The sequence below is a fragment of the Dipodomys ordii genome, unplaced genomic scaffold, assembly GCF_000151885.1.
Source record: "Dipodomys ordii isolate 6190 unplaced genomic scaffold, Dord_2.0 Scaffold107, whole genome shotgun sequence".
In the NCBI taxonomy this organism is placed as follows: Eukaryota; Metazoa; Chordata; class Mammalia; order Rodentia; family Heteromyidae; genus Dipodomys; species Dipodomys ordii.
The window spans coordinates 475107-496537 of NW_012267323.1; the positions used below are offsets into that span (position 1 = coordinate 475107).

Consider the following 21431-nt stretch of genomic DNA (forward strand, 5'->3'; position numbering starts at 1 on the left):
ATCTTCACTTAACTTTCTTCGATTTACCTACCATATATTTATTTCTTTTAGATGTGTGTTTCTTTTTTTTTTTTTTTTGGCTGCGGTCGTGGGGCCTGAACTCTGGGCGTGGGTGCTGTCCCTTAGCTCTTCAGCTCAAGGCTAGCACTCTACCACTTGAGCCACAGCGCCACTTCTGGCTTTTGTCTTTTTGTTTATGTGGTGCTGGGGAATCGAACCCAGGGCCTCAGGCATACAAGGCAGGCGCTCTACCACTGAGCCACCTTCCCAGCCCCAGATGTGTGTTTTTTGTGGACAGTAAATCTACTATAGAATACACGTTGACTTTAAAAAAAAAATTTAAACTATATGCTACTGTGATTGGATTTTGTATTTCTTTTTATCCAGTTTTCTTGTCCAAGTTTCTTCTTACTTTCTCTCATCTCCTGATATGTACTTTGTGAAAAGAAGTATGTCTGAGTGTATGAGAAATATGGCATTCTGTACCTTCTAGTCTGAGGTTCTTATGGAGGAGGCAGAGATTTTTTTTTCCCCCAAGCTGGAAGCTGAAGGCTTTGGCTCACACTTAAGCTTTAATCAGGTAGCAGTCTCCCTTCCATTTTGAACCTCTCATGTAAAGTCTGCATCAACTTTGAGAAAAAGGGTGTTTCTGTGTAGATACCACACAAGACAAGCACTTTCCAGAATACAGAGTGTCATGGTCCCTCAGAAAACAAACTGGCTACCCAAGTTCTGGTCCTGCACACCAGTTCTTATAGGGAGAGCTCCTTTTTGAGTCCCAGTTTCTTCGTCTTTGTGGGTAGTAATAAAATACAATGTCCTGCTTTATAAGGCAGCACAGCACATAGGTGAGCTGTTTGTGATGTACATGTGGTACACCAGTAGTCACTGGCTTTGAAATACTGATGAGCTTCAGTTTGAAGATATTTAGGTGCTTAATTATTTTTCCTTATTTTGTTCTAGGTCTTGATGCAGAACTTTATTATGTGAGAAACGACCTTATTAGTCACTACGCTCTATCTTTTAACCTGCTAGTACCCAGTGAGACAAATTTCCTGCACTTCACTTGGCATGCGAAGTCCAAGGTAAGAGAGTGAGTGGTTGGCAGCTGCCCTGACGGGGCTGCACAGGCCCCAGAGGCAGGGGCTGTATCTGAAAGAAGGGTCCGTGGGTGGTGTGCCATAACAGTACTGGGTCTTCAGATTTATACTTTCAATCTTGGAGCCTCTAAAGTTTCTCAGGTCCTTTGCAGTGAGGTAGTGGCCAGCATGTAGGTGATTGGGACATACAGACACTTCATCCTTTGAGGGTTTTCAAATGGAATTTGGGTCTAGGCTGGGGAAAGGAGAGTCGACCTGGTAATGACCCTGTTGTTCTGGTGAACCCACCTGTGAGGGGATTTGGAGTAACCGGTAAGATCTCCCACACATGTTTTACGGTTGTCACATTCAAGGTGAAAGCAGGGTGCTACAGGTGTGTGTGTGTGTGTGTGTGTGTGTCTGTGTGTCTGTGTGTGTGTGTCTGTGTGTGTGTGTCTGTGTGTGTGTGTCTGTGTGTGTGTGTCTGTGTGTGTGTGTGTGTGTCTGTGTGTGTGTGTTGAGGTTAGACCTAAGGGTCTAACCCCAGAACTTAACACTTTTTTTTCCCCCTCCTCGTACCATGGCTTGAACTCAGGGCCTCATGCTCTTGCTTGGCTTCCTCTGCACTCATGGTTAGCATTCTATCACTTGAGCTATGCCTCCATTTCTGGCTTCTTGCTGCATAATTGGAGATAAGCTTTTACGTACTTGAATTGGCTCTGAACCTGGATCTTTAGATCTCAGACTCCTGACCCATCAGTATCCAGCTTGCACTTCAGAACCACTTGCCCAGAACCTTAACTTGTTGCTGAATTCTTCAGATCTCCTCTAACTGCCCAGGTTCCTCGGTTTTTCCACCCCCAGGGAGGCTGTATGTTGAGCTTCTTCCCCTCCTCCAACCAGGATTCTTTTATCAAGTTTTATCCCCTCAAGTAGAATCTTACTTGAGGGGGAAAAAAATAGTTCCACAACTCAAAATAAGAATACCTATTGTAGCTATGTTTTAATTATTACGGAGAGGTTATCTGTTTTGATACTGGCTGTATTGAGCATGTGTGTGTAGGTATGTGTAAGTAAATCTTAAGCAGAAACAGTCTCTGATCCTTCATATAGAGCTGCACTTTCATCCTTCTTCAGTAGCTATATCATATTTCTTATGTAATTGTGCTTTTATCAGGTCTTAAAGAGTAAACAAAGACCCAGATTTGGAAAGGGTCTTACCTAATGTAGTAGGGGGGTAAAAGCAAGATGTGGACATGACCTGAAATGGGCAAGACACCACAAGAGGGCAAAGGAGATAGGGCGACAGGTTCTTAGCTTGGTCATTTGGCTCTGAGACAAAGTCATGGACTTTCAGAAGGACAGCAATGGTTCCTAAGCTCAAACACTTTATCAGAGACGCTCAATGCTTGCTTTTGAAAAAAAATTAAATACCTTCAAAGATCTTCAGGCTCCCTAATACATTATTTCAATACTAGATATTTTAACATGAGTTTTCACATATCAAAAGTTTTGCTAATAGTGTTGCTTTCTAGTGTTTACATGACTATTCTGTCTTGCCAAACATTATGGTTCCCTCGGAGGCCTTTGTTGTGTCTGTCTTGACATATATGTAACATGTGCCTCAGCGAGGGCTAATTATGTTTTGAGATAGGAGTAGATTCTCTCATAAGGATGGGGAGATATATATAAAGAGAGAAAACTACAGGGTTGTTTTAACAGGCACCTCGGTTCTTCAGTATTCCAGAACATTCCTCCAGTGTCCAGGAAAAAACATGCTGTTATACTCTCTTTAGGTGGCATACATTAGCTGGCCCAGAGTTACAAAAATACACTAAGATATAGCGTGATCTCCCACGACCCCCTCTCTCTATAGCTGCTTTCTGGATTCCTTCATCATTGTCCAGGAAAGTCTAGAGATGCTTGATAGTGTTCTACCAGCAGCCCCTTGGGATCAACCCGCTGTGTCCCCTCCACAGTGAGGTTCACTGGTAAGTTCAGTGTAGGCAAATGTATCCACTTTAAACTTGTATTGTCTGTGTTCCAGAAGCAGGTGGATTTATTCATCAGCTGCCTGTTTGCAATTGCCATTTGTATTTGTTCCAAGTGAAGAATGATTTACCAAAAATGTTTATCTTGTAGCGTATTCAAATTTTTATATTTTCTCTGGTTACTAAAATATTTTGGCACGGTCTTTTTTTTTCCTCCTAATAACTGCTGTTCAAATTTCTTGGTTTCAGTAGATTATACATTTGGCCTTTGAATAGATTGGTTTCTTCATAGAGTGATTAGCAAATAAAATTCTTTAGAGGTCAGTACATGTGGAGAACGTGGAGAAAACTGGATTTCAATAATGGGCATTTTCTTTGATTTCCAGAAATTGCAGTTTAAAAGTCCCAAGGACTCGTGCATTCAGACAGTCCCTCACAAAGGGCAGGCTTCTATGTTTTCACGCTTCCATACTGTATGTTCTTCTAAGCCTCCCTTCTCCCCTATTCTACCACTTCTTCCTAGCTCCACTCAACCTCATCATCATTCCTTCTCCCTACCTGCGCCCTGCTCCATTGAGAGACTAGGGCTAGACTGGTCCCTTGAGTCCTGTGCTCTACTCCCTCCCTGCTCTCTTGGGGTTCAGCTGTTCTTCTACTTATAACACTGGACCTACAGTAAAGAAGACAGAATGAATTTGGAGAAATGTACTAAGTTCAAGTTGAGTCTGTTAAATGTGAAAGCTGTAGGGTCATTAGGTAGATAGGTCTGCCTAGAAGGTGATGTTACATATAAGGGAGATTGATAATGATAAAGGAGAGCAAGAGAAACAAGCTGATAGTATTGAGAACTCATTAATGGCAAGATGGCCAGAACCTACTATACTTAAAGGAGGATTTATCATTTGAAGAGATTAGACTTTTCCTTAGAAGTGGAGTTCAAAGAAGAGGTGTTCTCACAGATCTGCCTGGTGCTAGGGAGAGGTCAGAAAGTGGGTTCCTCTGAGATAGTTGAGGGGGGAGCAAGAAGGACAGCGGGTGGTCAGTTTGTGAAATCCAAAAGAAACTGGATAAGCGTCAATGAAGGAAGGACTGCTGATCACAGCTCAGGACGAGTGCCTCTCCTCAGGATGTAATTCCCTTAGCTGGATAGCAGCTCGAGTGGAGGAAGGGACTGGGAGATTGCTAGGGCCATCTTCCAAGGCGGTAGAAGACGGGAGTGAACCAGCTGAAGGTGTCAGTATGTCTCTGTCAGTAATACCCCTTTGGGGCACAGGCTGTGGGAACATGTAACTGAGTAGTCCTGGCTAGGCTCTAGAAAAGGTAGATTAACTGATCCCCATGTCCCCCATATAGGAGAATAGCTTCTGCATTCCCAACCCTTAGGTGCTTAGCTAGCTCTCTAGCATCCCCTGGTGGTAGCCATGGTACTGCCATGTGCTAAGGCTAGTAAGGTTTCCTTGCTGAAATAGCAAGCCATTGATGTACTGCAGCAGGATGTGGCACAAAGTACAGCTTTTGATAGATGATATTCACGCACCCATCTTAACTGGGAAGAAAGGTTTAGTATTCACACACCTCTGCAGTGTTTAGCTCAGACACTTTCAGGTAGCGTGTCAGCGGAGAACCAAACTGAACTGGGTGAGTCCTTCCTTCTTCTTCATGGGTAACAGCATCGACTCCCTGACCTGATGCCTGGAGCTGCCCCTTCCCTACAGTGTGGGTGATACCTTTCCCCTCTTCACCTTCACCTCTACCACCAGACGTCTTTCCCTTTCATACTAACATTTAAACATACTTGAATATTTCCCATTAAAAAACAAGGAAGGAAAGCTTTACCCGCTTCCCCCCACTTGTATCCTATTCTTCCTAGTTTCTTTTAAAAAATTTTTTGCATTTATTGTTAATTTATTCATAAGTATATAAGATGTATTTATGAGCTGCCATGTGTTTCAGTGTTTGTATACATTGTGAAATTTTAAATAAGGGTAAATATTTTCTCAAACACTTGTTTCTGATGAAAACATTTAAAATTATACAGCTCAGAAAGCTAGAAGAAAATACTTTGAATAAAATATCAATCACATTATTGTTATTGATAATAACACTGCTGTGTAGTACCTCACCAGAATTTCTGTCTGGCTATAATTTAGCAGCTACTACGTCCTCTCCCCTCAGCCCCTTCCCCGACCCTGGCAATTGCCTTTCTTCTCTCTGCTTCAGCTTTTTTAGATTCTGAATGTGAGATCATATAATACTGGTCTTTCTGTGCTTGCCTTATTTCAATTAATATAATGTTTTCCAGTTCATTCATGCTGTCACAAATGAGAAGATTTTATCCTTTTTATGGATAAATAGAATTCCATATTTGTGTGTGTGTGTGTGTGTGTGTGTATGCCACACTCCATTCATTACTTGATGGACATTCAAGTTGTTAATTTTTTGGCTTTTGTGAATAGTGCTTCAATTAATATGAGAATATGTGGGTGCCTCTTTCTATGTTTCTTTTTTTTTTTTTTTTGTCGGTCGTGAGGCTTGAACTCTGGCCTTGGGCCCTGTCCCTGTGCTCTTCAGCTCAAGGCGAGCACTCTACCACTTGAGCCACAGTGCCACTTCGGTTTTCTAGTGGTTTATTGGAGATAAGAGTCTCATGGACTTTCCTGCCTGGGCTGGCTTTGAACTGCAATCCTCAAATCTCAGCCTCCTGAGTAGATAGGATTACAGGCGTGAGCCACCGGCGCTGGCTGGTTTCTACGTTTCTTAAAGACTGATTACTCCTCTTTCCTTCCTCTTTCTTTCCATCTTACTGCCTGATGGTTCTGCCAATCCTAGCCCTTCACCAAAGACACCTGTGTGACCCCAGAATGGGGAAAGGTTCTGTCCTTTTGCTAATCTCATGAGCAGGACAAAGAGTCTTATGAAATATAAGGCCTCATTGAAGCTCTTAAAGATGGAGCTCTTCTGAATTTCAGCTATTGCTTTGCAGTTTGAGCAGCTTCCCCATGAACTCTCTGTAGCAATAGAGCTATTTATAATGGTTAATGGTAGTTGGTTTGATTATGCCACACTGAGAGGGTGAGGTGTTGACAAAGAAATATTGGTGATAATATAGAACAACTTATTGGTTTCTTCTAGATTCTGAAGCACTTGAGAAATAGATCCAGAGATTAGAAATCCAAACATGAAATTTCATAGTAGTTGTATTAACTTTGTTACTCACACACACAAAAAGGGTAATCAGTTTATAAAAACAAAAAGTGATAGTGCCCAAGAACCCCTTACTAAGGTCTACCTCCCAAAGGTTCCACCAACTTCCAATGGAGACCAAACCTTTAACCCTTGAATCTTTAGGTGACAGTCAACATTCAAACTATAGCAGTAGATAAAAGCTGAACTGGAGAATATATGGTTTATGTTGGAATCTTTATTAGCCACATAGATGCTCTCAGAACTTTTTTCTTTTTTTTTTTTGTCAGTCGTGGGGCTTGAACTCTGGGCTTGGGCGCTGTCCCTCAGCTCTTCAGCTCAAGGCGAGTGCTCTACCAATTGAGCCACAGTGCCACTTCCGGTTTTCAAGTGGTTTATTGGAGATAAGAGTCTCATGGACTTCCCTGCCCAGGCTGGCTTTGAACTTCGATCCTCAGATCTCAGCCTCCTGAGTAGCTAGGATTACAGGCGTGAGCCACTGGCGCCCGGCCAAGCAGTTTTCTTTCTTTTTTTCTTTCTTTCCTTTTTTTTTTTTTTCCTCTCTGGCTGGTCCCTGGGGCTTGAACTCATGGCCTGAGCACTGTCCCTGAGCTGCTTTTGCTCAAGGCTAGCGCTCTACCACTTGAGCCACAGCACTGCTTCCAGCTTTTTCTGTGTATGTGGTACTGAAGAATCAAACCCAGGGCTTCATGCATGCTAGGCAAGCATTCTACCACTGAGCCATCTTCCAAGCCCCAGAACTTGTTTTTTTTTTTTTTTGTTTAAATCAGTGTGAGAATGCATTGATAAATAGTTACACCCTGAAAAGTATGTATCTCAACTCTCTAGTTGTTTATCTGACTCCCCAGGCTTCTCTGTCAGTGGCTGTGTAGACCTCAGAAGGATTTATCAAGTCCTCCTAGGTAGACTTCAGGGTAGAGTGGTGGTAGTATTCTAGATACCAGAGAGAGGGCAGATTGTGAACCTATCCCATTGAAAATTTCTAGGACTGTTTCTAGCAATGTAGATTTGATAGCTGGTTTATTTGTATTCATGAAAGGTTCATTATTTATACTGATTAGTAGGCTAATTAATGAAGTTAAGCTACTAATGTCCTTTCAGTTACCACAAATCTGATGTGTATTAGTTCTCTTCATTTTACAGGTTGAATATAAACTAGGATTCCAGGTAGACAATTTTGTGGCTATGGACATGCCCCAGGTCAACATTTCTGTTCAGGGGGAAGTTCCACGCACTTTATCAGGTGAGTGAGAGTCCTTGCAGACAGATGTAGCATATGGTCTTGGGCCATATCCCCAGAAGGACAGTTTATTGATGTGTAGTGTCTCTTACTAGATGGGTATAAGATATGTAAGTTCTTTGCAAAGCAATTTTTATAAATGCTGATTGTTTGCACTGTGTTCCTAAACTGTTCCCTGCTTCTGTCTTTCTGGGACTGTTTGTGCTCAGCTTTTCCTTTTATTCTTGCCTGCATTGCTGACTCTGGCCTGCACATGAGTTTGTCTCTGGTTTTACTTCCCTTGGGTTAATTTCCAGTGTGGCCTGCCTGGGCATTGCCCATTTACATCTGACCACATGGCATTCAGTTCATCAGCATCCCTCTCCACCAAGCTGCCTTGCAGCCATATATATTGGGTCCCGTGTTCTCTGCCCTTGCCTGCTGTACTTGCCCTATCATTCCAGCACTTCAAGATAACACACAGCTTTGATGTTCAGGCCTCTGCACATGCCGGTCTCTATTGGAACCACCTTTTCCTTTTACTGTTTCCTGACTGTTCGTCCTCAAAGTCTGTACTGTCCCTCCCTTTCTCTTAACCCTATAGTTCTTCTTGCCCCATAGATACCTGTAACTAGTTTGAACTGATTACATCATCTAGACCTTCCCTAACCTAAATGACAAATATGAATAAAGGAAATAAACATCTATTTTTTGAATTTACTTTTTAGAATGGCTCCTGAATGTGTAAGACCTTAAAAAAAATGGAAAAATGTAAAACTTGAAAGTGGAAGGCATAGTGGTGGGAACCACTTTCTGACAGTGTTAATTGTGACTTTGTGGGGTTGGAGGTGTGGCTCAGTTGGTAGAGTGCTACCCAGTGAGTAAAAGTGTCAGGTACCAAGTTCAAGACCAAAAATCTCCAAAACTATGACATGTGTTAGTCTAAGCTTTAACAGTGCAAGAAGGCTAGTCAGTGAAAGAGATTCAGAAATGCCTAAATCTCTGATTATATGTATATAGATCTATATAAGAATCTGAGAGAGGAGAAACATTCTAAATATAAAATAGAAATAATGTATATATATGTATATATATATGTGTGTATTTAAAATATACACTTGTGTGAAAAGAATCCGAACTGAAACATTGAAAAAATGAGATGCACTAAAGCCAGCCATTACTACAGTTTTCTTAATTTCACCAAATCTGAGCTGTCCCTCCAGCACTTTTTGCACTGGCTATTTTTGACATGGGGTCTTGCTTCCTGTTCTGTCAGGATAGTGCTTCCAAACGTACTACATAATTATCTGTTCACAACATGGATATAAGTAGTTTTCTTTTTTTTTTTTAAGCTGTGTTTAATTTTTAACTTACACATATGTCCAGCTTTGAAGTTCATAGTCTAAACTGTTCCCAACATGGATATAAGTGGGTTTTTTTTTTAAGCTGTGTTTAATATTTAACTTACATATATGCCCAACTTTGAAGGTCATAGTCTAAAGCCTCACAGCAGCAGCTCCATGTTTTCCAGTTTCAGTATTTCTCTGATTTTCTTTTTTTTTTTTTTTTGGGTCCGGTTGTGGGGCCTGAACTCTGGGCCTGGGCGCTGTACTTCAGCTCAAGGCTAGCGCTCTACCACTTGAGCCACAGCGCCACTTCTGGCTTTTTTCTTTTTGCTTATGTGGAGCTGAGGAATCGAACCCAGGGCCTCATGCATGCAAGGCAAGCACTCCACCACTGAGCCACCTTCCTAGCCCCTCTCTGATTTTCTTAAGTTCTCTTCTTTTCTTTTCTTTTTTTTTTGGGGGGGGTCTGGTCATTGGGCCTGAACTCTGAGACTGGGCACTGTCCCTCAGCTCTTCAGCTTAAGGCTAGCACTTTACCACTTGAGCCACTTCTGGCTTTTTTCTTTTTGCTTATGTGGTGCTGAGGAATCGAACCCAGGGCTTCAGGCATGCAAGGCAAGCGCTTTATCACTGAGCCACCTTCCCAGCCCAGTTCTCTTCTTTTCTGAAGCCAAGTTTGACCTGGAAAGATTATCCCTACTTAAGAATGGTGGTATATTTTGTTCTTGGTGTCCCATGTTTACTCCACATAACACAGTACATAATAATGATGCTATTAATGCTTTTTTTTTTATAGTATTTACATTTTTTTTTTAAATGTGCTGGTTCGGGCTGGGATGTAGCTCAGTGGCAAAGCGCTTGCCTAGCAAGCGCAACATCCTGAGTTTGATCCCCAGTACCAAAAAAGAAAAGACAAAAAAAAATACAGTTAAAATGTGCTGGTTCTGGGGCTTAAACTCAGGGCCTGGGCACTACTTCTGAGCTTTTTTGTTCAAGGGTTTAATGCTTTACCACTTAGACCACAGCTTCACTTTTTGGTGGTTAATTGGAGATAAACGTCTCATGGACTTTGCTGCCAAGACTAACTTTAAACCATGATCCTTATATTTCAGCCCTCTTGGGTAGCTAGGATTGCAGGTATGAGCCGCCAGGGCCCAGCTCAGCTCAGTATTTACATTTTTAAATGACTTAACTAGAAGACTTAATAACAATTAATAATTGCCTTCTGATACTGAGTTGTCTTTCCTTTTATATTATGTGATTTTTGTTATTGTTGAAATTGTGGCTGGTAAAGTCAGTAGGTTCAGCCTTATTCTGTAGCTTTAGTACATTGGAGAAACAGGATTTATAAGAAAAAGGGATATAGTAAAACTCTGGAGTAACAGGATTTATAAGAGAAAGGGATATAATAAAACTCATGAGCAAAAGTTGAAGATAATTGTTCATTTATGTCTGTTCTTCAGTACTCTTTTGTTCCTATATGAATGAATTTTTTGTTTCACTTTTTTTTTTGGGGGGTGCCTTTTACTTGCTAGGCAGGTACTCAACTATTTGAGCCATACCCCCAGTTCTTTGTTTTTTTTTTTTTTTTGCCAGTCTTGGGGCTTGAACTCAGGGCCTGGACACTGTTCCTGAACTTCTTTTGCTCAAGGCTAACACTCTACCATACAGCACTACTTCTGGCCTTTTCTGTGTATGTGGTACTGAGGAATTGAACCCAAAGCTTCATGCATGGTAGACAAGCATTCTACCACTAAGCCACTTTCCCAGCCCCATATTTTGGTTATTTTGGGGATAGGGTCTCATATTCTATTCCCTAGTCAGCTGGGCTATCATCCTTCTTATTTATGCTTCCCATGGGGAATGACATGTATGCCATCACACCAAGCTTTTATTGGTTAAGACCAAGGTTTTGTGTAATCTCCCAATTTATACCTCTTGAGTAGCTAGAATTACAGGCATGAGCCACTGTACCCAGCCTTGTAAAGAATAAAATACTGGGCTGGGAAGGTGGCTCAGTGGAGGCTTGCCTTGCATGCATGAGGCACCACATAAGCAGAAAAAGCCAGAAGTGGCGCCGTGGCCCAAGTGGTAGAGCGCTAGCCTTGAGCTGAAGAGCTGAGGGACAGCGCCCAGGCCCAGAGTTCAGGCTCCACGACTGACCAAAAAAAAAAAAAGACGAAAATACTTACATTTAGAGCTATCGTGGTCTGAAAGTATATTCTCTGATAGCTTCTTTTTAATTTATTTAAATGTATTTCTTATTGGAAATAGTTTTAAACTATCTTTTATTGATATTTGGGAGCATTAATGTTGATTTTTAGAAAATTAAAATTTTTTTTCTCTCTTTTAAACAGTGTTTCGGGTCGAGCTTTCCTGTACTGGCAAAGTAGATTCTGAAGTTATGATACTAATGCAGCTCAACTTGACAGTAAATTCTTCAAAAAATTTTACAGTCTTAAACTTTAAACGGAGGAAAATGTGCTATAAAAGTAAGGAACCTGTTTTAACAAAATATTTTATGTAGATGGGAGTGGGTAGTAGATGACACTGTGATGCTCTGCTGCTCTTAACAGCAGAGTGCTGGCCAAAATGTGGCCTGTATTCTGTGGATTTCCCACTGCTGCTGTCTGCTCAAGTTAACATAATGATAAGTAGAATGATGCATACCTTCTCAATTTGCTTCAATATGTACATGAAAGCTAACATTAAAATTCTCTGGTGTGTGTGTGTGAGTGTGTGAGTGTGTGTGTGTGTGTGTGTGTGTGTGTGTGTGTGTGTATTTTTCCCCCTTGGCGCTTTCCCTCAGCTCTTCAGCTCAAGGCTAGTGCTCTGCCACTTGAGCCACAGTGCCCCAGTTTTCTGGTGGTTAATTGGAGATGAGAATCTTACGGACTTTCCTTCCCTGCCTGACTTTAAACCATGATCCTTAGAGTAGTTAGGATTACAGGCATGAACCACCAGCTCCTGGCTTCATTTAAATTTAGTATTAGTATTAACTCTCTCTTTGGGTACTCATATAATTGGTTACTCTAATCATCTAGTTTGTTATATGTGATCCTAACTATTTCTTTACCAGCCTACTACATTTATTTTTTTATTTTTATTTTTTAACATATATGTTTTTATTGTAAAAATATTCTACAGAGGGGTTACAGTTACATGAGCAAGGTACTGAGTCGATTTCCTATCGAGCATTGTTACCCCCCCTTTGTTTTTCCCCTATGGCTTACTACATTTAAAGAGCTGTCTGCAATAGGAAACGTATTTGTGCTATTATAGGCTGTTGTTGTATGGGGAGGGAATTGTGGGTTTAGGCAAGTTTTGTTACTCTAGGACTCTGTTGAACCTTGCATTCTGCTAATGTGCCTCGTGAACCTCTATAAAGACAATGTAGTATGTGGACTTTCCCATACTTCTTCACCACAGAAACCCTTTTTCATTGAGTATTTAAATAACTCCCTTTGTCTAACACTGGTATAGACTGCTTATTGATTGTACTGGTGAGTATTAGAATAATAGTTTTCATGGTCCTGCAACAAATAACTTGTTACTTAGTTTAGGAAGTGTTCTTTTTACAATCTTTTTTTTTTTTTTTTGGTCTGGTCGTGGGGCCTGAACCCTGGGCCTGGGCGCTGTCCCTCAGCTCTTCAGCTCAAGGTTAGCACTCTACCATTTGAGCCACAGCTCCACTTCCGGCTTTTTTCTTTTTGCTTATGTGGTGCTAAGGAATCGAACCCAGGGCCTCATGCATGCTAGGCAAGCGGTCTACCACTGAGCCACCTTCCCAGCCCAGGAAGTGTTCTTATAGCACTCAAAACAACGTTAGACAAAATTGAGAAAATATTATAGTACTTAAAGATTTCAATGCAAAAGAATTTCTAATTTTTTTTCCTCCCCCTTTTAATACAGAACTTGAAGAAGTAAAAACTTCAGCATTGGACAAAAACACTAGCAGAACTATTTGTAAGTTCACTGTATTCTCTTTCTTCATTATTGGGGGTGAAAAATGGTTGATTGCCTGTGAGCATGATTAGATTGAGCTTGGAAGCCTTAGGTTTTCTACTTGGTCAAATGATTATAGCACCTTATTGTTTATTTCACTGCTATATTATAATTTAGTATAGGTTAAGTGAAATTTTGAGTTTTGAATATTTTTAGAAGTAAATTCATATGTTTTATAATAAGCTGAAACCTTTTAGAAGCTTTGGACCTAAATCCTTAGCCAATTTCTTGTAGCCAACTTATTATTATTATTATTCCTTGTGTGCTGGGCTTGGGGCTTGAACTCAGGGCCTAGACACCGTTCCTAAGTTTTTTTTGCTTAAGTCTAGCACTCTACCACTTGAGCCACAACTCCACTCCCAGCTTGTTGGGTAGTTAGTAAGAGATAAGAGTCTTGTGGACTTTCCTGTCTTGACTGGCTTTGAACCTTGATCATCAGATCTCAGCTTCTTGAATAGCTAGGATTATTATAGGTATGTATGAGCCACTGGCACCCAGCTCAATGTTAATCTCTTTTAAAGTATCTTAAGTAATCACTCACATCCTACAGTTATCCAACATATACTCATTTTGATTTATCACAGATAGCAGAATTAACAGTAATTCCTTAGTATCATCTGATAGCTGTTCATATTTATATTAACCTGATTGTGTAGAAAACATCTTTTTATAATTTCTTGTACAAGTTGGGATCCAGTGGAAGCCTGTACTCACTGTATTTGCTTGATGTATATTGATTTAAAAAAAAAAACCTCTCCCCTTTATAATCGATAAAATTATGTCATTTTGTCCTGAAGAATTTCCCACCTTCTACATCCTGCTAGGGTTGTTTAACCTGCTTTTCTCTTTCTGGTAACTGTTCTTGGAGTTTGCATTTGATTAGACTCAGGGCCAACTCTTTTGGAAAGAATAATTCTTGGGTGATTCTGTGTGCTTTCTGTTTTATCCCTTTATCTCCCAAGGAGCACAAAGCATCTGAATATCCCAAAGTAGACCTTTGTGGAAGGTAAAATAATATGAGAAATTGACAACTTGGTATAGAATATCTCTGAAAAGGAAGAGAAAACTTCTTTACAATGTCAGTATGTCCAGTGGCATTTTAAAATTCTGATAGTCTTACTTTTTTTTTTTTTTTAATGCTAGTAGGATATCATTTCTTCCCCCCGCCCTCTCCATTCCTGGGGCTTGAACTCAGGGCCTGGACATTGTCCCTGATCTCCTTTTTGCTTAAGGCTAGTACTCTACCACTTGAGCCACAGTGCCACTTCCAGCGTTTTCTACTTATGTGGTGCTGAGGAATTGAACCCAGGGCCTCAAGCATATAAGGCAAGCACTCTACCACTGAGCCACCTTCCCAGCTCCTAATCCAAAACTTTGATGCCTCTTTTTTCCCACCAGTAAAGTCTGCTAGTAAGGTCTGTCAACTCTGCTTCCAAGCCCATTTATTTTCTATGCACTCAGCTGAGCCACTGCCGTCCCTTTCTTGGGCTATCCTAGTAGCCCACTAACTTTTCCCTGTTTTCTTCTCTTGCTCCTCTATACAGCATTCTTCACCCAGCATGCAGGTATCACTTTTGTAAGTGACCAATGTGTCATTCCTTTGCTTGACACTTTGCAGTGCTTCCTCATCTCACTTAGGATAGACTCCAAATTCCTCAGGTTTTATTCAGTGGAATTATGTGAGCATCCATTAATGTAATTTACACAAATCTCTCTGGTCATTCTAGTTCTGCTTTGTCACACATCTTTACTCCTTTGTCAGAATGTAGCTTGGTCTCCATGTGTTGGTCTCCGTGTGTTGGTTTTCAGTTTGCCTTTCGGGTTTCTTGAGACGGTATCTTGCTGTGTAGCTCCGGCTGGCCTTAAACGTAATCATTTTCCTGGTCTCTTTTAAAATAATATAATTTTATTGAATCAGTAAGGTCTTTAAAAGTAGATCAGCAAAATATTGCCCTGCTTACTAGCAGGGTGACTATAAATCATATATGATTTTATACTTTTAAGTGAAATAAAATTAAATCCTCCCTCTGGTGATTCACATTTTAGTGATATATTGCCAGCATGGCCAGAAGCCACTGTGTCAGTCAGTACACTGTAGAACATTCCTTGGACTCAGAAAACTCTTAAGACAGCAGTGCCGCAGTATGGTTTTATGCCCAGGTATATTTTAGGTACACCACTTGTGTGTATCTGTTATTAACCAGAAGTTTCATTTAAAATCTTTTTTATGACTATAGCAAAACATCAAAAAATGTGTGAGCATATACCAGCACACAAACGGTAACTGATAGAAATCAAAGAAAGAATGCATGAAGTGGAATTTTACAAAGAACATGTTACTCACTGTGTATATTAGATCACTAAACAGTCCTTTGTTTAAAAAGTTTAAATTACTTTTTTTTTTTCAGATGATCCTGTACATGCAGCTCCAACCACTTCTACACGTGTGTTTTACATTAGTGTAGGGGTTTGTTGTGCAGTAATATTTCTTGTAGCAATAATTTTAGCCGTTTTGCACCTTCATAGTATGAAAAGGATTGAACTGGATGACAGGTACTGTACCTTTTTTGGAAAGGAAAAAAATAAAAGTAGATATATACATATGTGGAAGGTTCACATGTATCCAGCCACAATGGTACAAGGGTTTGTTAGCCCTAGCTAACAGAAAAATAATTTATCCTGATCACTGTCTTGCACCTCTTAAAATTTGGGTAGTCACCAATTATAGCTTATTACTTATTGAGAAGAATTCTCGTAGAAATCCAAGTGGTTTTCTGTCCCCATTGCCATGACTTCTCCAGATTCCCGTTGCCTTTAAAATTGCCCTGCTTCTTCCTTCTAGTTCCTCCTTCCATCATTTCCTATCCACCCATCCACAAATGAAATACTTGATTGAGTGTCTGCTGTGCATATCAGAGAGAACCTTTTAAAACTTACCAGTACATAGGCTTCACCTTCCAGAGATTCTGATGTTCATTGGTATAGGGTTGTATCTGAGTGGTTTTCTTAAAGCTTCCTGAATGGTTCTAATGTACCTTCAGTGTGAGAAACCCTGGGTTAGATATTACGCTGGATTGAGAAGATATGATATACTGTTAACAGTGTCAAGTAGTTAATCTTTGACACTGGCTCATAATTATAAAAGTATATAAAATGGATGATTGTAGTACTGTAGCCTGGGAACACAGAAGGTGATTGACCCAGCCTGGGTAGGGCCAAGCTGATGAGGAGACCAGCATGTAAGATGGAATTGTAGACTTTTTTTCACAAACCCACAGTTCTCTTTCCCATTCCTAATGACACCCAGCGATTCTCAACTGAGACATATTCTGACTGATATATTCCTAGCTTCATGATTTGGCTTTAACCCTTTGAACCTTTTCTTACCTTCTTATTGTCTCTTTAAATTCTCCCCCCACCCCCACAGTCTGCCTGTTCTTCATACTTGAACTCCATTGCTATCTTATTAATGAAGTCTTTTCTAAGCCTCCCTACTATCCCTGTCTCTTCTTTCTGTGTCTATATGTCCATCTCAGTGGGATTATTTTACTTCTTCCTTCTGCAGTTGTTCATTGTACTTGTCTTACGTGCCTTCCCCTCACCCACCCTCCACTAGAATGCACTTTTTTACAATCAGGATTATTCATGGCTGAATCTCCCAATCTTAATACACTGTGGAGATAGTTTGGATAGGGGACATAAACAGGAACCCAAAAAGCCAGAGTTAGTCTGACTCAGTTCCTACCTTTAAATATTTTCTTTCTCCATTATATTCCTTTCCTTTTCTTGAGTAGACAGAAGATGTGAATAAGATTAGAAGCATATTGATGATAAGTTTCAGAATTTGATTTATGTACATAGTAGTCTTGGAGTAAGACTTTACAGAGAAAGAAATGGCATTTGGAAGCATTCAAAAGAATAAAAACAGTAAATAATATTTTGTATAGGATTATAAGTAGTGCTACGGGGGTTACCTAAGGATGTGGCATTCAAGTCTGTTTGTTTGTTTGTTTGTTTTGATCAGTCATGGGTGCTGTCCCTGAGCTCTTTTGCTCAAGGCTAGCACTCTGCCACTTAAAGCCACAGCACCACTTCCAGCATTCAAGTCTCCATATATAAAGTCATATTTTCCTTGAATGTTTGTGTGTGTGTGTGTGTGTGTGTGTTAGGGCTGTGAACTCACATAGACCAGGTTTGTGCCATACTTTTAGATCCTTTTGGGCATACAGTGAAATAGTTCCCACTCCTAAATCAGTATTCCATTTCTCTCTATGTTTTTTAGATGTTATTTGAGTAAGAGCAACAATATTTTCAGAGCACAGCCCAGTAGTTAACAGGAGAGCCTCTGAAGCTAAGCCATTCTGAAGTATGTCTGTAAAACTTCTTTGTGTTACCGCCTTGAGTGAGTTATGTAGCCTTTCTTTGTCTCAGTTCTCATTTGCAAAGCATACCTAGCAGGCATGGAAGGTTATAATGTCCTCCTTAAAGCCGTAACTTCATTCTACAGCAGAGTTAATATCTACATAATGAATTTTTCTTCCTGCCAAAAAACAAATGTAGGGTTTCATACCATAGTTGGCAGATACATTGATCCTACAGTGGCTCAGCTATGAAAATCAGGCAGGTCCCCCATCGCCCCCGCTGCCTGTCATAGTCAACACAGGTTCTTTCTACCTAGCGTCCTGCGTCACTTACTGCTTTCCAGCTCCTCCCTCCACTCAGTGACCTGGTAAGCAAGTGAACAACTGACACAGCTAGCCAGTAACACTTCAGTTCCACAACCTCTCAGAACTTCTGAAGAGGCATGAAAGTGCCACCTGCTGTTTAGTTGAAGGGGAGAAATGGGAGTCCATGTTTATTTAGCAATCGGTGATGTTTGCCGGTAGTAGTACCTAAGTTGTGCTTTCGCATACATTATAAATTTGAGCCTCACAGAATGTTGTGAGGTAGATTTTTTTAATCCCATTTTATGATACAAGTCAATAATTTCTAGTCAGACGCTTGAGTAGTTCTCAGATCTGCACTTTCTGTAGCCCTGTAGTTCCTTATTCTAAGGATCAGGGTGCGTCATGTTCATAATAATAAAAGCAACTAGTAGTATGAGGGCCAGGCAGTGTGAGCATGCTTTACTTATTCGTCTTTCTTGTACCCCTGTTAGCAGTTTGGTCATGGGGTAGCAGTATCTTATTTATGAGGAGTTTGGGACTCCAGAAGGACTGAATAGTTTTGCCTAGCTCATGATTTCAACACCTATGCTATCTCTTTATCATACCAACTACACCTGTAGACTCATGTAGATCCGTTCTTGAATAACCTCCACCCTTAAAAATTCTTCCAGGACTGACCACACGGTGGCATGATGAATCCTTGAGATGCAAAATATCTTTAGCAAAGTAGGTAGGAAAGCAGTTTTTATTGGTGGGCATCCTTAACTTTTCAGAAGTGTTTTAGTTACAGCAAATAATAGTAGGTTGTTTATTAGTGATCAAAAAATCAGGGGGGGCTACATAGGGGTTTACAGTGCTTATTGCATTCATGTTACATATTTTCATTTTTAAATATATGTATGGACTTCTGAAATGAAAAAAATAAAAATTCGTGGAGAATTGTTGCAGAATATATAGTCATTATATGTTTTAAAGTCACCAGTCTTTGAAAATACAGAGATAGGTGTAGACAAGTAGGTTAAACAATTCTGCATACTTAGGAAAGTTGGACCCTCTGATTGGACTTCACTAATTGTATACCTAAAAGGCATGGAAGGCTATCCTGCCATCTGTTCTCACTCTTCAAGCTCACTTCGTAAGGTTAACTTGCTGCAAAATAGGAAGGGCTAAGACATGAGACTGGAATGTGCCCAAGGGTGATCTCTGTAGGTCAAGTTTGTTACCCAATGTGTGTGCATGTGTTTGTGTGTGTGTTGGGGGGGGGAATGTTTGGGAACATTTGTAACACTCAAACACAGGATTAACAATTACATGTGTCTCCCATTTTCTGGATCTCTTAGCTTAGAGTATATAACATTATTTACTGTTCCATACCGGAGACTTCTGGGAACATCTGTAAATTCTTTTAAAAAAGTGCCATTGGGGAATTGGGAATTGTGATTAAACAAGCTTGAACTGGATAGGATACTTCTTCCCAAGCTTTGAGCATGTTGGCACATTGATTTGGTTTGATTATTTTCTCATCTGTAGGCCATTTGATTCACAGCCATCATTAAAAGCCCTTCATTTTGCTCCTTTTATGAACACAAACAATCTAATTAAATGGCTCTTTCCTTGAATGGTGGGCCACATTTCTTCATTCAGCATACCCTATGTGAGGTTCAGGGATAGCATATCCTTATTGTGAGGTCTGAGAACTGGTACTTGCATTTCTGAATAACTTCGCCCAGGTGAACCTGCATGTATAAATGTGCTAGAAACAATCGCATGAAAGAAAAAAACATTTGAATACATATCTTAGGGTTCATTTCCCTAATATCAACTTATCTGACCTTTTCTGCTTGACTCAGACATATACTAGTTATTGCAAATAAGGGAATGCATGTTGATTTTTAAAGGTAGAAATAGAGTTCTATCTTACAATGTGAATGAAATTTTCAATAAGGAATCTGTGATTTTTGTGCATTACTGTGATCTCCTTTAGGGTTTTAGGCAGGCTATAAAGCTACTTGCGTTTTTAGGACAAGAAATTTCTTGTGAAACTCACCTGTCACATATTTGTCTCCTAAAAATGTTTTCAGCATCAGTGCCAGCAGTAGTTCCCAAGGGCTGTCTCAGCCTTCCACCCAGACGACTCAATATCTGAGGGCCGACACACCCAACAATGCAACTCCTATCACCAGTAAGAGTTAATTTAATTCTAATGCCGTTTTCCGTGGTCTGTCGGTGGTCCCCTATGGTTACTGTACTAGTGAAACACGTACACCATGCCACTAACATGATTTGTGCCAAATGAGATCTGATCTTTGGCCTTTGTTTCTACAGCATTGAATGAAATTCGGGTCTTGAAAGTAAAATTTGAGATGAGTTGCCAGAACTAGTTTTGCTTTGGGGCAATTTCATTAATTATATTAAAATAGCTACTAAGTCACTTCTGTAGAGATGTATGCTAAAGATTTTCAGTATGCGTTTGAGCTACCAAAACAGTTTGAATTTTTATGAATTGTTTGATGGTCTTATGGGTATGTAAAGATTTTATTTACATTATTTACATCATTTTTGTATGGTGCTGGGGATTGAACATATGGTCTCCAACATGATAAGCATGCACTGTACTATGAGCCATACCCCCAGACTTTTAAACGGTTTTCTAATTATAATAGAATGCTTGCTAGGGGTCTAATTCTACCCCTTACCCCAGCAATACTGGAGATCAAACCCAGGACCTCATGGCATGCTAGTTAGTCATTTTACCACCAAGTATATCTCAAGCCACTATTCCTCACTTCCCCCCACTTTTTTTTTGTCACTTGTAGGGCTTGAAATCAGGGCCTAGGCACTTTCCCTGAGATCTTTTTGCTCAAGGCAAGTACTCTACCACTTCAAGCCATAGCACCACTTCCAGTTTTTGAGTGGTTAATTGGAGATGAGTCTCACGGGGACTTTTCTGCCCAGGCTGGCTTTTAGCCACAATCTCAGATCTTAGCCTCCTGAATAGCTAGGTTTATAGGTGTGAGCCACCAGTACCTGGCTTAATTTCCTTTTTATGGACAGATTTTTGATGTGTGTTTTCGCATGCTTTAATATGAGATGTTTGGAGGAAAATAACTGAACTAGTTGACCCCAATACCATAATAAGGGTATTTATATTGCTTGGTCTGGCTTTGTTGGCTCCTCAGGTTATCCTACCTTGCGGATAGAGAAGAACGACTTGAGAAGTGTCACTCTGTTGGAGGCCAAAGCCAAGGTGAAGGATATAGCAATATCTAGGGAGAGGATAACTCTAAAAGACGTACTCCAAGAAGGTATTTATTGTCTGAATGTTGGTTTTGAAAAAATTACTTCTGGTTTCCCCTTTTTTAGATTTTAATGTACTTTATACAGCTTTGGTGCAATTCTTAATTTTCAAGTGTACACAGAATCCGTAAGTGTTTGTTAACTTTAAGGTAGATTTTGTGTTTTAGTCTAACTAAAGTCATCATTTCCTAGCAGGCCGCTTTGAAATACTGTACTCCAAGTCTTTTCTTTGTGATACAATATGTGGATTGTAGCAAATGGAGTAGAATGAAGTTAAGATTCAAATTCTCCCAGGATTTATTACTCTGTATGACCTATGAGAAATCATGTGACATCTAAGATCTTCAGTTTCCTGTTCTGAAAATGTAGAGAGTGTTGTGGTTAAGTAGTAGTGTTTTTGAGTCTTAAGACTAATTATAAAGATTAGACAAGGGGCTGGGAAGGTGGCTCAGTGGTAGAGTGCTTGCATTGCATGCATGAGGCCCAGGGTTCGATTCCTCAGCACCACATTAAACAAAAAGAAAAAAGCCGGAAGTGGCGCTGTGGCTCAAGTGGTAGAGCGCTAGCCTTGAGCTGAAGAGCTGAGGGACAGTGCCCAGGCCCAGAGTTCAGGCCCCACAACC

At 40.3% G+C, this 21431-nt stretch overlaps 1 protein-coding gene across 2 annotated transcripts in view; it reads left to right on the top strand.

Annotated features, from left to right (window-relative positions):
• The first annotated feature begins 963 nt into the window (after window positions 1–963).
• Ryk (receptor-like tyrosine kinase) overlaps window positions 964–21431 on the top strand; it is a 41381-nt gene continuing 20913 nt past the window's right edge. Inside the window, exons 1-7 of one of the 2 annotated variants that reach the window (XM_013028220.1) lie at window positions 964–1085; window positions 7418–7517; window positions 11197–11331; window positions 12752–12805; window positions 15253–15397; window positions 19593–19693; window positions 20691–20816. In XM_013028220.1, the coding sequence (XP_012883674.1) occupies window positions 7460–7517; window positions 11197–11331; window positions 12752–12805; window positions 15253–15397; window positions 19593–19693; window positions 20691–20816 (619 nt within the window). In that variant the 5' untranslated portion in view covers window positions 964–1085; window positions 7418–7459. Of the gene's footprint in view, window positions 1086–7417; window positions 7518–11196; window positions 11332–12751; window positions 12806–15252; window positions 15398–19592; window positions 19694–20681; window positions 20817–21431 lie in introns of both variants that reach the window. The other variant, XM_013028221.1, reaches the window with a different exon arrangement.